The 14,672-nt window shown below is 42.6% G+C and overlaps 1 protein-coding gene across 1 annotated transcript in view; it reads right to left on the reverse strand.

Moving 5' to 3' along the window:
• LOC139264094 (sodium-dependent dopamine transporter-like) overlaps positions 1-14,046 on the reverse strand; it is a 90,967-nt gene extending 76,921 nt beyond the window's left edge. Inside the window, exons 1-4 of the mRNA XM_070880185.1 lie at positions 13,749-14,046; positions 13,123-13,254; positions 9,213-9,444; positions 798-936 (exon numbers count right to left, since the gene is read on the reverse strand). Of these exons, the coding sequence (XP_070736286.1) occupies positions 798-936; positions 9,213-9,444; positions 13,123-13,254; positions 13,749-14,046 (801 nt within the window). The remainder of the gene's footprint in view (positions 1-797; positions 937-9,212; positions 9,445-13,122; positions 13,255-13,748) is intronic.
• Between the last annotated feature and the right edge of the window lie 626 nt (positions 14,047-14,672).

The raw sequence follows: 14,672 nt of genomic DNA on the forward strand, positions 1-14,672 counted from the left end.
CAACACTGATTTTTCATACTACACTCATGCAAGCTCACCCATGTAAAATAATATTTAATGGTGGTGGAATCATTTCAGAATTAATTTAGAAATACAGATAAAGTTTTGCAAGGAGCACAGACTATGTTGTGCAATGGATTTGCATACTTCCTTTCATCTCTATAACCTGTGTTCAAATGCAGTCCATACTAATGGGATGAAAATCTGAAATAGTAGTTGGGTGAGCTACCGGCATCTGTTAGGCAGTTCGCCTATTTTAAATAGATGAATTTTGGTTAACTTGCCTCGATGGTAGTGCCCTGAAGGTAAGTCACTGGAGGGGGTGCAGTTGCAGGAAGGGGGTGGCCGATCAGGATTCTGTGGAGTCAGGGGAAGTACTCCTGCTCCTCCTGGCTCCATAGCAACATCTTTTTAACATTTCTTTTTCTTCAAATCTAACCTTTTGCTGGTGGCCACTGAAGAATCCGAACTAGAGCAGGCCCGGCTCCTGCTCCACTTTGCGATGTCCCATACCCAAGAGGGGACTTAAAACAAGTGCAAGGACCCTCATTTCTCTATTTAAGGCTCTAACACCTGTTTTAGGCAGCATCCAGGGACATCCTGAAAAATGGCCTGACATAATATCAGGTTGGATGTGTTGAAAGCGTCCTTCAGGCATGGGACATTGATATCCAAAATTGGTCTAGTTATGCCCATGTTAAGACTATGAAACGAGTGCAACGAGGTCCAATTTCTATCCAATCGTCTGTACGATGTACATTCATTGATGTTAGAATGTAACAGAATAGTGGGATCACCTTGCCAGAAGTTCGAACTCCCTTCCACAGGCTGAAGTAAAGGGTGACAATAACCACAAATAAGCAGCAGGTGAGTTGCCACCTGGGCTTGCCAATGTCATGGATCCCTGTACTTTCATGAAGATGAAGAACACCACGTCTGTTTAGAAACAAAAATATAAATATATTTATTGAGACAAGAATGGTTTTGTAACTTTGCTGCACACTAATAAACCTCATAAAACCACAGATTTACTTTACATTATACTTTAAATTATTATTGCAGTACCAGTATATGTACAAAGATTACTATTGTCCTCTGTAATGAAGCAGGATACTACTGATAAGCTTGCATGGAAATTTACCAGGTTATTTTTCTATGGTAACTAATATAGGTTCTGTTTAACCTAATAATCTAGTGAAACTATCAATACCTTTTAATCTGTGGGCTTCCAACCCTACATATTGTCTATTTCCACCTCCACAATATCTCTTGTCTCTTCCCATACCTCATATCTTTGTCATTTCCAGACCCAACTTCTTCAATGCACTTCTTGTTAGCTCCTGAACTTTATGCTGCTTTGATTCTGGAGTAGCACTGTCACCTCTAAGTCAGAAGGTTGCGGGTTCAAGTCACACACTATACACTTAGGAGCTGAAATTGCCCCTTTGCACAGGACCAGTTAGCACTGCTGGTCAGCGCTAATGGAGCACTAATGAGTTAGTGCGTGGGCACAGCGGCCACATCGACCAGCGTGGAATGTCCCCCGGAGTTCCCTGGCGAAAAGTGGTTTGCGCTGCACCCCGCGATTAGTGCATCGGCACAGCGCACAGATAGCGATGACGACATCGGTGTGTGTGCCGACCCCTTATCACCTTGCGCCGACCCCTTTGCGCTCCTTGGGGGAAATAGCCCGCCGGGGCGCAAGGTTGGCATAGGGCGATGCCATCGACAGCAAGAATCTGTGGTGGCTATGGCGCCCCGGCCGCCCTTAAAGGGGAGGTGGCAGTGCAGCGACCACCATCTTTTTTCTGTCGGTCAACTTTTCAATCGGCCTGACAATAGCGGCCGCTGGTGTGGCCAGGCCGCCAGCATGCAGACTGGCAACCCCTCTGGGGTGCCAGGCCACCGGCCCAGCCGACACCCTCCCTGGTGGCCCAGTCGGCGCTACTAAAGAGGCGGCTGAGTTTGCAGCGGCCCTTCCCTTTAAAAGGGGAGGGATGTTGTGACACGTCAGTGTGACACTGACATCATCAGCGTTGCGCTGATGTGCTGAGCGCCGCACCCCATGAGCACCATGCGACCGTCGTGAGAACACTCCATTAGCACAACAAACATTTTTTTTCCTCAAGGAGGCCAATTCTGCACTAGCGCAAAAAAAACATCCAATTCGAATGATGTACTCCAAACCCAGCGAGGGGCAATTTTGGCCCCTTAAGCACATAACCCAAGTTGACACTTCAGTGGAGTATTGATAGAGTGCTACATTATTAGATGTGCATTTCAGGTGAGAAGTGCAATCGAGGCCCCATCTGCCTCTTAGGTGGATGTAAAAGATCCCATGGCACTACTCAAATAACAGGGGAGTTCTTCCTGTGAGCAGGCCAACACCAAGGAAAAAATAAAGAAAGATTTTGTAGTCATTCATCTCATTGCTGTTTGTGGGACCTTGCTGTGTGCAAATTAGTTGCCATGTTTGCCTACATTACAACAGTGACTACACTTCAATAGTACTTCATTGGCTGGGATGTGCTTTGGGACATCCAAAGGATATAAATATTCTTTTTATTTCTTGCATTAATTCATTGCAGTCAGCCAGTTTAGGCAGGAAGCCATTAAGTCCCCCATGCTATTTTAATTGCCTCCCCACCTGATTTGTTCGGGGGGGAGAGGAGGAAATGAGTTAAACTTCCCCTTCACTTTATACATTATTTGCTAACACTTTAGGAGCACTAAATGAGTGAGCCTGTTTCTCTATTGGAGCCATTTTATCATTTGTCTTTCTAATGTATTTTCACAGGAGTTCCTTGTATAGCATCCAATATTTTTCACTTCTTTCAAACATTTTATAATCTGTTTGTATACTATTATATCCAAAAGCTGATTCTTTGTGAAAGTAATTTGCATCTCGATACTCTTCACTTTTATCTGCTTTTCTTGCCTTCCCCTTTGTTTTGTTCAGCCTTATAAATTCTGCCTGTTCTGATGAAAGGCTTTCAAACAAAATACTTCTTCGCTTTTTGATGCTGGTGGATCTATTGTGGACTTCCAGCAATTCTATGTTATTCCAGAATTTTGCCTCTTGAAATCTTAATGGGAATTGTATTCAATAATTTGCTCATTGGTGCAATTCTAAATACCGAACAACAACAAAAACTTACATTTATAGAGCGCCTTTAACATAGTAAAAGCATTTGTCAGAGATAGGATGTAAGGAGCATCTTAAAGGAAGAGAAAGAGATGGAGAGGCGATAAAGTTTAGGGAGAGAATTCAAATGATTAGGGTCTAGGCAGCTGAAGGCACGGCTGCCAAAGATGGAGCAAAAAAAATTGGGGATGTGCAAGAGGCCAGAATTGGACGAGCGCAGTGATGTTGCAGGGTTGAAGGGCTGGAAATATTATCTATGCACCTGAATCAAAAATGTTTATGCATCTCAATCACAAGATTCTATCACAAGCCTTTTTTTAATGTTACGCTCGTAAGTTTCTGGACCATAAGACCAATTTTATGAATGTGTGTTATTGGCAGGGAATCATATATGCAAGCCCTTCAATTTTCTGTTCATTAAAATGAAAATCATGGGTAGTGCACCCAAGATTGCATGATATCTGCAGCCAAAGTGTGATGTTCATGCGCATTCATAAAATCAGCTCTCAAATGCCAAAATAATACAAGACAATTTTCTTTAGTGTATGTTACAGTGATATGCTCTTTACATATTAGCCCCAAAATTGCAAGACTCCACTCCCAGCATTGAGGCTTGTTTGATGGAATATCTATTAATTACCCATTAATTGGAAAATCAGGCACAGAGATCAGCATGTCCGATTCACAGCGCTCCTGATTTTGCTATAAATCAATGATGTATGGAAAATTGTGAGCATCAGAAATTGGCTGCTCTGACCTGCACTCTGTTCAAGTGAGTCTTGCAATTTTGGGCCTATTAATTTTCCCCTAAAAAACAGGTGGGTTTGGAGCATGGGGCAATTAAATTGTTAAAAATGGAACTCCGAATCTCATCCTCCCTCCAACCCGCCCACGCCCGGTAGTAAGTAGTTAGCGCTCTGTTATCGCCCCCTGGAGGAAATAACAGGAGGCGCTAAGGCAGCCAATTTCTAGGCCAGGCTTAGAAATTAGCCTCCTGTTGTGTGGCGGCGGTAGAACGTTGTACCCCGATCTCCTTTGCCCTGAGATCACGACATCATCGCTGTGCACATCACTCTGGTAACGCCCCGGACCCGAAATTCGGTTCAGTCTACTGCAGCATCGCCAGACGAAAACACCGGTAGCTGCAGGAGGTGTTGATTGGGAGGCCAGGCGCTTCGGGTGCAAAAGTTAAAGGCGAGGTGGCCGAGGTAAGTAAAAAAAAATTCAAAAATGGTGTTGCTCATTTTTTTAGATTTCTCTTCGGCTGCAATAGATCAGCCCAGCACCCTGCTGCAGTGTATCGGTCAGATCGGGCCAGATCACGGTTGCTTTTGGGGCCCAGGTAAGTGTTTTCAATGCAGAGCCTGCAGCGATGACCCTTCCCTTTAAGCGAGGGAAGGAGCCTTCAAATGCGGCAGAGCTGCATGGCCCAATGTGCAGCGCTGCACACCTACTGCCCCGCCTGCATCCTGTTGCGCCCCAGGAAGGAAGTGGAGCACTTGATTAAGGGAATCAAGGGATATGAGCACAGTGCTGGAAAGTGGAGTTGAGGTAGAAAATCAGCCATGGGGATACTCCTGTTCCAAATTTTTATGTTCTTATGTTCTTATTTAGCGCTCCACTTCCTTCCTGGAGCGCAAACCCCGAATTTCTTTAAAGCTGAAAATCATTAGCGTCTGGTGATAATTTTTTTAACTTTTAAAGTTAACGCACCAAACGGAGCACTCCCGAATTTCTCCCCTATGTGTCCTTGTACAGAAAGCACAGAGAGTTAGTATGCAGCAAAGCAAGCAATTTGGATGGCAAATGACATATTGGCCTTTATTGCAAGGGGGATGGATTACAAGAAGTTGTGCAACAGTTGTATAGGGTTTTGGTGAGACACACCTCGAGTACTGTGTACAGTTTTGGTCTCCTTTTATGTGGAAGGCTATATTTGCCTTAGAGGTGGTGCAACAGAGGTTCAGTAGATTGATCCCTAGGATGAAAGGGTTGTGCTATGAGAAGAGATTGAATAGATTGGGCAGCCTAAAACATTGGTCAGAATTTTCAGAGGTGAGAACGGGTGGGTTGGAGATGTGAGGGGAAGTGTAAGTTGAAAAAATGTGGACCCTGACCCCAACTCCCCAAGGCTTCTTCGGCAGCACCTCTCGAACCCGTGACCTCTACCACCTAGAAGGACAAAGGCAGCAGGCACATGGGAACACCAACAAGTTCCCCCCCCAAGTCACATACTATCCTTACTTGGAAATACATCGCCATTCCTTCATCGGCGCTGTGTCAAAATCCTGGAACTTCCTCTCTAATAGCACTGAGGGAGTATCTTCACCACACGGACTGCAGCGGTTCAAGAAGGCCGCTCACCACCACTTTCACAAGGGCAATGAGGGATGGGCAATAAATGATGGCTTTGCCAGCGATGCTCACATCCCATGAACGAATAACCCCATCTGCAACATGGAGGGACGGGAAGGGTGAGCGGGGGGCGGAGATGGGCTGCCAACCTGCTGCCAGGTGGTGGGTAGGCAATTAAAATATTATAAGGCCCAAGTTTCCACATGATTTGCGCTTGATTTTTAGGAGCAACTGGTGGAGAATGGACTATCTTAGAAATCACAATTCTCCACATTTTTTTTTCTGCAGTTCTAGTCAGGTAGAACAGTTCTACTTTGGAACACAATTTTTTCTTCAAAAGGGGGCGTGTCCGGCCACTGACGCCTGATTTGAAAGTTTCCACAGTGAAAACGTACTCCAAACTAACTTAGAATGGAGTAAGTGAAGATTTTTGTAGAACTGAAAAAACCTGTTCTACACATTAAAAAATCAGGCGCAGATTACAAATTAGGCGTCCAGAACGAGGTGGGGGGGGAGGGGGGGAAGGGAAGTCATTAAATTCTACAATAAATCCTTATTTATACTTCTACAAATATTATACAAATAAATCCAACCTGAATAAACATTTATAAGCAAAGAAAAGCTTAAATAAACCATCTTCCTATCTGTGTGAAAGTGCTTCAGCCAGGGCTCACAAGTTCGTTCGTTCGTTCCCGACGGCGAGCGGGCACGACCGGAGCGGGGGGAGGGGGCAGGAAGACGTTCCCGACGGCGTGCGGGCCCGAACTCAGCGGTGTGGGGAGGAAGACGTTCCAGACGGCGGGCGGGAAGGAGACAGTGAGAAGGCTGCAAGTGCTGATGTGCTGATGGCAATGTGCTTTTATTAAAAAATGTTCAAAAATTAAACAGCTACAAAGAACTACAAAAATGGCCGAGTGCCAATGTTTCCTTCATACTGCACGTGCGCGAACGCTCCAACGCGCACGCGCAGCATTGCCGGCAGGAAAAAAACTAATTTAAATAGTACCCGCCCCCTCCCACTTACAAAATCGGCGCGAGTGTAGGCTCCGCCCCCCTGGGCGCCGCGCCAAACAGACAAGGAGCTGCAGGGCTCTCCAGAATCGCAAGGTTTTTTTCAGGCGCCGTTTTAGGCGCGAAAAACGGGCGCCCAGCTCGGAGGGGCGCCCGTTTTTTATCGTGTGGAAACTTGGGCCCTAATAATGAGGCCAGAAACCTGTACTTAAACTTGCTTTGCTGGTTTCACTGCAGGCGGCCGAGGATCCTGGGGCTCAGGGAGCAATCCTAGTGGACCAGGAGGAGCAGAAGTGCTTTATCCAAGCCCCCTAAGCTCCACCACCATCAGACTGCGTCGGACTGCCAACAACCCCGCCCCCCCCCCCACCCCCCCCCCCGGGATCAGACTACCACCTCCCCATGGGCCTGCAACACCCTCCCCCCCACCCACGGGATCGTGATTCGGCCCTGGGGTCGGGGATTAGACCCCTCCCAGGAATCAAGCTCACCCATCCCCCCCCCCCCCCAGGATTGGGGATTGGATGCCTTCCCGATGATCAGACCTGGCTTGGATTCCCCTCCACACCAACCTGGGCCCAGCACTTACCTTGTCCTGTGGTCTCCTGCTCCGTGTTTCTCGCTCGACTGGAAGCCAGCCTATCAAAACTTCACAGTGTGTTGGTAAACCCGGCCGTCTGGGTTTCCCGCCGTCTCCCGAGTCCCTCCACACCGTGTGGCGGGGGCGGGGGAGGTGGGAACCAGCAAAATCCAACACTTTAACTCTGTTTCTCTCTCCACAGATGCTGCCTGACCTGCTGAGTATTTCCAAAATGTTCTGTTTTTATTTCAGTTTTCCAGCATCCGCAATATTTTTGCTTTTCAGTCGACTGGGCCTATACTCTCTCGAGTTTAGAAGAATGAAAAGTGATCTCATTAAAACATACAAGATTCTGAGGGGGTTTGACAGGGTAGATGCTGAGAGGTTGTATCCCCTGGCAGGAGAATCTAGAACTGGGGAGCACAGTCTCAGAATAAAGGGTCGGCCATTTAAGACAGAGATGAGGAGGAATATCTTCACTCAAAGGTTGAGAATCTTTGGAATTCTTTACCACAAAGGGCTGTGGATTCTGAGTCATTGAGTATATTCAACGCTGAGATCAATAAAATCTTCCTTCCTGGGTCGGTTCTTACTCGTAAAATAACTGTGTGTTAATGATGCACTTCGTTATTAATTGAAAATTGGTCAGCAAGTTCAAAGGATTAAGACATATGCATGAGTTGTGAATCTCCAGAACTTGCTGGTCGATTTACGCTGCTCCACCTTCGCACAAACGGCATCTCATCCTTAGCCTTCCCATTGTTTTTAAGAACTTACTGGATTTGCATATTAATTGTCCGTTAAACACGCCACAGAAATTTAAGTCTGGTAATTAACAGCTTTAGTACCTTTTTAATGACGTGATAATTGTTAATGCACTGCCAATCAACCTCTCTGAACAATTTAATTTGTGGAGTTTCATTCCATCAGGTGGTACTAGTTCTTAGAGATTTACAAATTATTATTTAATTTTTTTTCTTTCTTTTCTTTACTGTCTCCATTTTTTTCTCTCTTAATCCAATCTTTCTTTCCCTCTCTTTATTTCTCTCTCTGTACTTTATTTGACACCAATTCACATTCCTTCTCAGTCACTCATCTGTTTCTTTCACAACCCTTAAATCTCATTAGTTAAGAAGGTACAGTGTTAGTCCCGACTTTCAGTGAGGTACCAGATGTCCTTGTATGCCGTTATCAGCTCACATTTCCAGCAAGTTATGGCAAAAAAACGTTTGACTTGAATGGTGCAGAAAAAAGACCGACTAACAAGGCGTGCCAAGAGATGCTCCACTCCAGCATGATCTGGTCCAATTTTGTTTGTCATATTCTTTCAAGCAAATACGGTAGGAGGTTTAAAAACATTCACATTTCAACTGGCCTAAATGAAACAATGAGAACAGTTTGATTGACAATTTAAAACCACAGGATTTTTTTTTCTGATCAGATATTTGGCAAATCTGTGAGTTAGAGTTAGAAATTATGTGACGTTTGGTTACAGGAAGAAGGGTGAGTAGAATTATGTATTTAAAATTTAGAAGGAACATGAAAGTAAAGTACAGAGGAGCAAATTACTAATAAAATAGAGTGAGAGAGGCAGGAAGAGAAAGTGAAAGAGAAGGGTGTGTAGCATGGTGTATTTAAAGTCTAGAAGGAACAAGAAAGTAAAGTACAAGGGTAAAATTATCACAAAAATATTAATAAAACAGGGATCAAAAGAGAAAGGGAGAGAGAAAAAGAAAGGGAGTAAAAGAGAAAAAGTGAGAGAAAGAGAAAGTGAGAGAGAAAGAGAAAAAAATAGAGAGAAAAGAAAAATTGTGATAGAGAGAGAGACAGAGAGAGATCACCTATCAGACAACAATCCTTTTCATAATGTGCAGTGTCAGGTAGAAGGGAGTGTATTTCTTGCCAACTTTCAATTACCTCAAACCTGGGACTTGCATTCCCTATCCAACCTGCCCTGTAACAAAAGTTAAAGAGTCGCAAAAGCTATAACCTTAACTATTCCAACCAACATCAGAATCAGTGTTACAACATAAAAGGATAATAGTGTCTTTAGCAAATGGTAATGCTATGAAAGGTACCACCTAATCCTAGGAGCGACTATGATAATACTCTTCTACTTACTCGTAGTATTCAGCTGCAGGATTGGTTTTGTACTCATAATACTTTGTGGCGGTGTTTTGCTGCGTAAAGTTGCTGAATTCAGAACAATTGGGGCTGTTCCAGCTGTTGTTGCAATGGATCCAGGGCAGCTCCGTGGTAAAGGATGAGAACAGGTAATATAGAGCCCATGCGATGATTACATTGTAGTAGAAACCAACATAAAGTGCAATCAGTATAACTGTGAAGCCAACGCCTAAAACAATAATGCAGATAACAGAGAATCAGTGTCTGGAATAACTCTTCATTGTTATTTTAAAAGTAGAATCAAGTACAATTCTTATAAAAATGAAATTATGATGATTACCACTCATTGTACTGTAGAAAAAAAGTGACTCTGAAAGTTGATTATATGAAGAATACAAGGGGGTAATAGTAATTATAAGGGTGTAATCTAACTGAGGATTTGAAACATGTCAAGAATTACAAGTGCATCGCTCAAGTATTTTATAAGTAGCACCTGATGCCTGAGATCAGATTGCTGTCTAGAACTCACACCAAGATATCCAGTGCATATATTTTTATAATAATATCTAAACCGTCAATTTTATGGTGATTTTATTCTATTTGGGGCCTGTTCAATGCTAACAGCAACCTCTCAGTGCAGACACTGACTGCTGATAAACTGCATGAATGATGACACACACCAGAGAATTAACAAATGCAACAGCATTGCTGCAAGTTTATCAAGAAATAATTTGCCGTTGATTGCCAGGAATATTGTCAGTCACTATTGCTATCACATATCAGTACATTTGTGTTGCTGAAGTTGATATTGCTTCTGATGGGGCATGAGCGTATAATTGATTTGTGTTTCGGCCGATATATGGCACATCAACAATATCATTTCTACCACCACAAGGATATTACTCAAACTGCACAATGTCTCAGAAAAGCTTTCTTTTTGGCTCAGGGCTAGCCTGGAATGGACTGAAATTATTTATCATTTTTTATTTATCATCTTTTCTTTCTGCTCAATCTTCTATACCAGGTCAACGGTTGCAGAAGTGCATCTAAATATGAACGTTGGCTGTGGTGAATCAAAACTCTTTTATTAAACAGTGTTAAATTATGACAATCTATGTGATACTCAATGTAGCATAAGAACTGTAAATATTTGAGTGATTTAAATCTAAAGACACATGTGTCCATTCAATGTTGTCACTCTGCAGAACTTTGACTATAATGTCTAAATCTATTAAATTATATAACACAATAGGTTAACAAATGTAATATTCTCCAACTTAACTTTAATTTGAATAAATCTATACATTTCTTTTACAGCAATGTCAATAATAAATGCTATTATGTTCATTATTAGGAAGTAATACATTGTAATATCATAGGGCAGGTCAAAATGAATGGACTGGCATTACAAGAAGGCATTTTGATGTTGATTCCAATACCCTCTAATAAAGCCAACTAAACAGATTTGCATCTGGTATTTATCAAAACAGGTACACACAAAAATTGAAACAAAAGCTTTGTAGATGTTTCTAGAGAACTAAACCTGCAAGCACAGAAAGATAGTAATAAATATTGAATATACCTTTTCTGACAGTGAATATTTTGCACACTGACATTTTTGTAGGACATCGTTATAGTCTCCCTTTGCAGGGCTTCCTGTACTGAAGAGTGCAACACAAATGGAGTGTGCACCTGCACCATGAAACAGTGGATGCATTGGCTGTCTCACGTAAAAAATAGAGAAGGATGACAATGGGTGTAGACAATTCTTCAGAGAAACATGTAGGATATTTCTAACAGATTCATGCTCTGAACCAAAGTTTCTTCAGTGAGTCTTGCATTTCCACTGTCTGATCTATTCATAAACTGGCACACAGGATAAACTGCTCTGAAATAACTGTCTCATTTAGAGTCTAGAACAAAGGGACACAGTCTTAGGATTTAAGACTGAGATAAGGGGAATTTCTTCACTCAGAGGGTTGTGAATCTTTGGAATTCTCTACTCCAAATGGCTGTGGATCCTGAATCCTTTAGTCTATTCAAGGCTGAGATAGACAGATTTTTGGACTCTAGCAGAGTCAAGGGATATGGAGATTGGGCAGGAAAGTGGAGTTGAGGTCGAAGATCAGCCATGATCTTACTGAATGATGGAGCAGGCTTGAGGGGCTGTATGGCACACTCTTGTTCCTAATTCTTATGTTCTTATGCTCTTATGTTATAAACTAAAAACACTGAGAAAATGTGCATGTTTTTGAAACATTGAAGCTGAAGAAATATTGTGAGAGACCATATAACAGTCCAAATCGACATTAATAATAGATAGATTTCAACACTGAGAATTGTTCAGTTATCAGCTGCTGGTATTGAGATTAGCACGGAGAAACATTCTGTTTTAACATTGTCCATCAGAATCTTTCAAATGGCGAAACAATAGTAGCATAATTAATAAGAACATAAGAACTAAGAAATAGGAGCAGGAGTACGCCATAAGGCCCCTCGAGCCTGCTCCGCCATTCAATAAGATCATGGTTGATCTGATCATGGACTCAGCTCCACTTCCCTGCCTGCTCCCCATATCCCCTTATTGTTTAAGAAACTGTTGATTTCTGTCTTAAATTTATTTAATGTCCCAGCTTCCACAGCTCTCTGAGACAACCCTCTGAGAGAAGAAATTTCTCCTCATCTCAGTTCTAAATGGTTGGCCCCCTTATTCGAAGATCTTGCCCTCTAGTTCTAGTATTCCCCTTCAGTGGAAACATCCTCTCTGCATCCACTTTGTCAAGCCCCCTCATAATCTTATACGTTTCGATAAGATCACCTCTCATTCTTCTGAGTTCCAATGAGTAGAGGCCCAACCTACTCAACCTTTCCTCATAAGTCAACCCCCTCATCCCTGGGATCAACCTAGTGAACCTTCTCTGAACCACCTCCACAGCAAGTATATCCTTTCGTAAATATGGAAACCAAAACTGCACGCAGTATTCCAGGTGTGGCCTCACCAATACCCTGTACAGCTGTAACAAGACGTCCCTGCTTTTATACTCCATCCCCTTTGCAATAAAGGCCAAGATTCCATTGGCCTTCCTGATCACTTGCTGTACCTGCATACTATCCTTTTGTGTTCCATGCACAGGTAACCCCAGGTCTCGTTGTACTGTAGCACTTTGCAATCTTTTTCCATTTAAATAATAACTTGCTCTTTGATTTTTTTCTGCCAAAGTGCATGACCTCACACTTTCCAACATCATACTCCATCTGCTAAATTCTTGCCCACTCACTTAGCCTGTCTATGTCCTCCTGCAGCCTCTTTATGTCCTCCTCACACATTACCCTTCCTCCCATCTTTGTATCGTCAGAAAATTTGGCTACGTTACAATCAGTCCCCTCTTCCAAGTTGTTAATATAGATTGTAAATAGTTGGGGTCCCAGCACTGATCCCTGCGGCACCCCACTCTGATTGCCAACCAGAGAATGAACCATTTATCCGGACTCTCTGTTTTCTGTTTGTCAGCCAATCTTCTATCCATGCTAATATATTACCCCAAACCCCCAATGTGTTGGTAATAATAGGACTGTAAAAACCTTCTTTCAGATTTTGGAACTATACACAGCCCAGCAAATGAAACGCTGCAGCGTTATTTGTATCCAGTTTTCTTCACTCCTTTTCTGAATGTACTGACTCACGCTAATTTGTAATTCCAGTTCGAGCTATCTCGCCCATTCTTTAAGTGTGGACAGTTTTGTTTCTGAGAGCATCAAAGGCACGCCTCATGCCATGCTATCCTTACTCCACACGTACATTTGCTCTCACAGCCCAACAAGTAGTGATCGGAAGTGGAAATTTTAGCTGACATTTTCTCCATCTCCTTTAAAAGGCCCCACTAATGAATGCAAAGGAGATGTTTACCTTTAAATATGGGGCAGATCTTCCAAACTCCTGCTGCCCCTTCTCTGTTGAACTGTCCCAGTGCTAACTCCATATAAAACAGTGGCATTCCAGCAATCAACATAAAGAACAAATAAGGAACGAGAAATGCTCCTGTAGGAAACAAAGAACCTTTTAGTATTCTTACGGCAGCGGCGAGACTCGAGCTGTATATGTACACTTACACATATTAGCCTATTGTCTTCAGGGTCTGGCCACAGAGTAACGATTGCATTGGGGTAAATGGAGAGATATGCGTTCTGTACCAAGCGACAGGGTTTCACGAGCACATAAGGGGACTTCAAACAGAACAGCAATTAGTGTATTTTCACTTCGCTCACTCACTACTTTAAGTTACAAATACTTCGCGATTATTTAATATATCAATGAAATACTTCGCCATATGTCCAATTACTAACTTTAAATCATCAAACGATCATTACCACTATAGTCCATTCAGTATGCGGTCAAAACACACATCTATCCGAGATATTCTTAACATTTATAAACGTTTTCTTAGGAGATTAGGAAAGAATATGCGGACAAAACTGTTAACAGCAAGGGGAAAGCAGCAAGAGGAATTACTGATGATGCTGAAGGTTTCCTACCTCCGCCGTTGCGATAACACAGGTAAGGGAATCTCCAGACATTGGCCAAGTCCACGGCAAAGCCAACAACTGAGAGCAGGAAATCGATCTTCTTGGCCCAGGTCTCCCTGTTCTCGGTCTCACGATCTCCTTCTCCAGAAGGCTGGGGAGAGCTGATCAGAGTCGAATTGGTAAACTGAACGCCATTCTGTTCCTTTACCAGAATCAGCTCTACCTTCTTGGTCTCCATCCTGTTGAACTCTTGGGCTGGAGCCACAACTGAAGACATTTGAAGGTTAGGGAGTCTGCCTTTGATCATGGGAGCCCGAAGCTCTTCAGATCGTCAACCACCTCAAGGCACGAATACTCGTCAATTCGTGTTAATGGCAATAACAACAGAAGATGTCAATAAACGTCACCGATCCAACCTAGAAAACAGGAGAACACGCAACCATTAAAAAAATACATTTACCGAGTCAAAAAAATAATAAAACGAACACATCAAGAAACAAGAAAAAGTATGAACCTTACATTTGAAACAGCTGCCGTTAATTGTATTGATCAGGTTCTCGTATGACATTCGATAACTTGCTTTGATGAGATTAATCTTTATATGTTGGATATATGTGGAGTAGTTCCTGTACTATATTGTGGGCAGTACTTTTCTACGTGATTTTGATAATATAACATATAGTAAATATAGATTTTAATTTTGTTTTTCTAAGTTAACGACTCAATTACCATTTTGTTAAACTATAATAGCCTTAAATATTAACAATACTTTGAAAAACACGTTACAATGTTTACAAATATATATCCCATCCAAATACGCATGCATAAATGCGCAGTTTTACCTGATATAAATTCTACTTTCAAGGAAGGTTGTAACATCAATATTGCAATATACCTTAAAAGTTCTTTCCGGCAAGCCCGGTCTTTAGCTGC

This window comes from Pristiophorus japonicus, chromosome 5 (assembly GCF_044704955.1).
Source record: "Pristiophorus japonicus isolate sPriJap1 chromosome 5, sPriJap1.hap1, whole genome shotgun sequence".
NCBI lineage: Eukaryota > Metazoa > Chordata > Chondrichthyes > Pristiophoridae > Pristiophorus > Pristiophorus japonicus.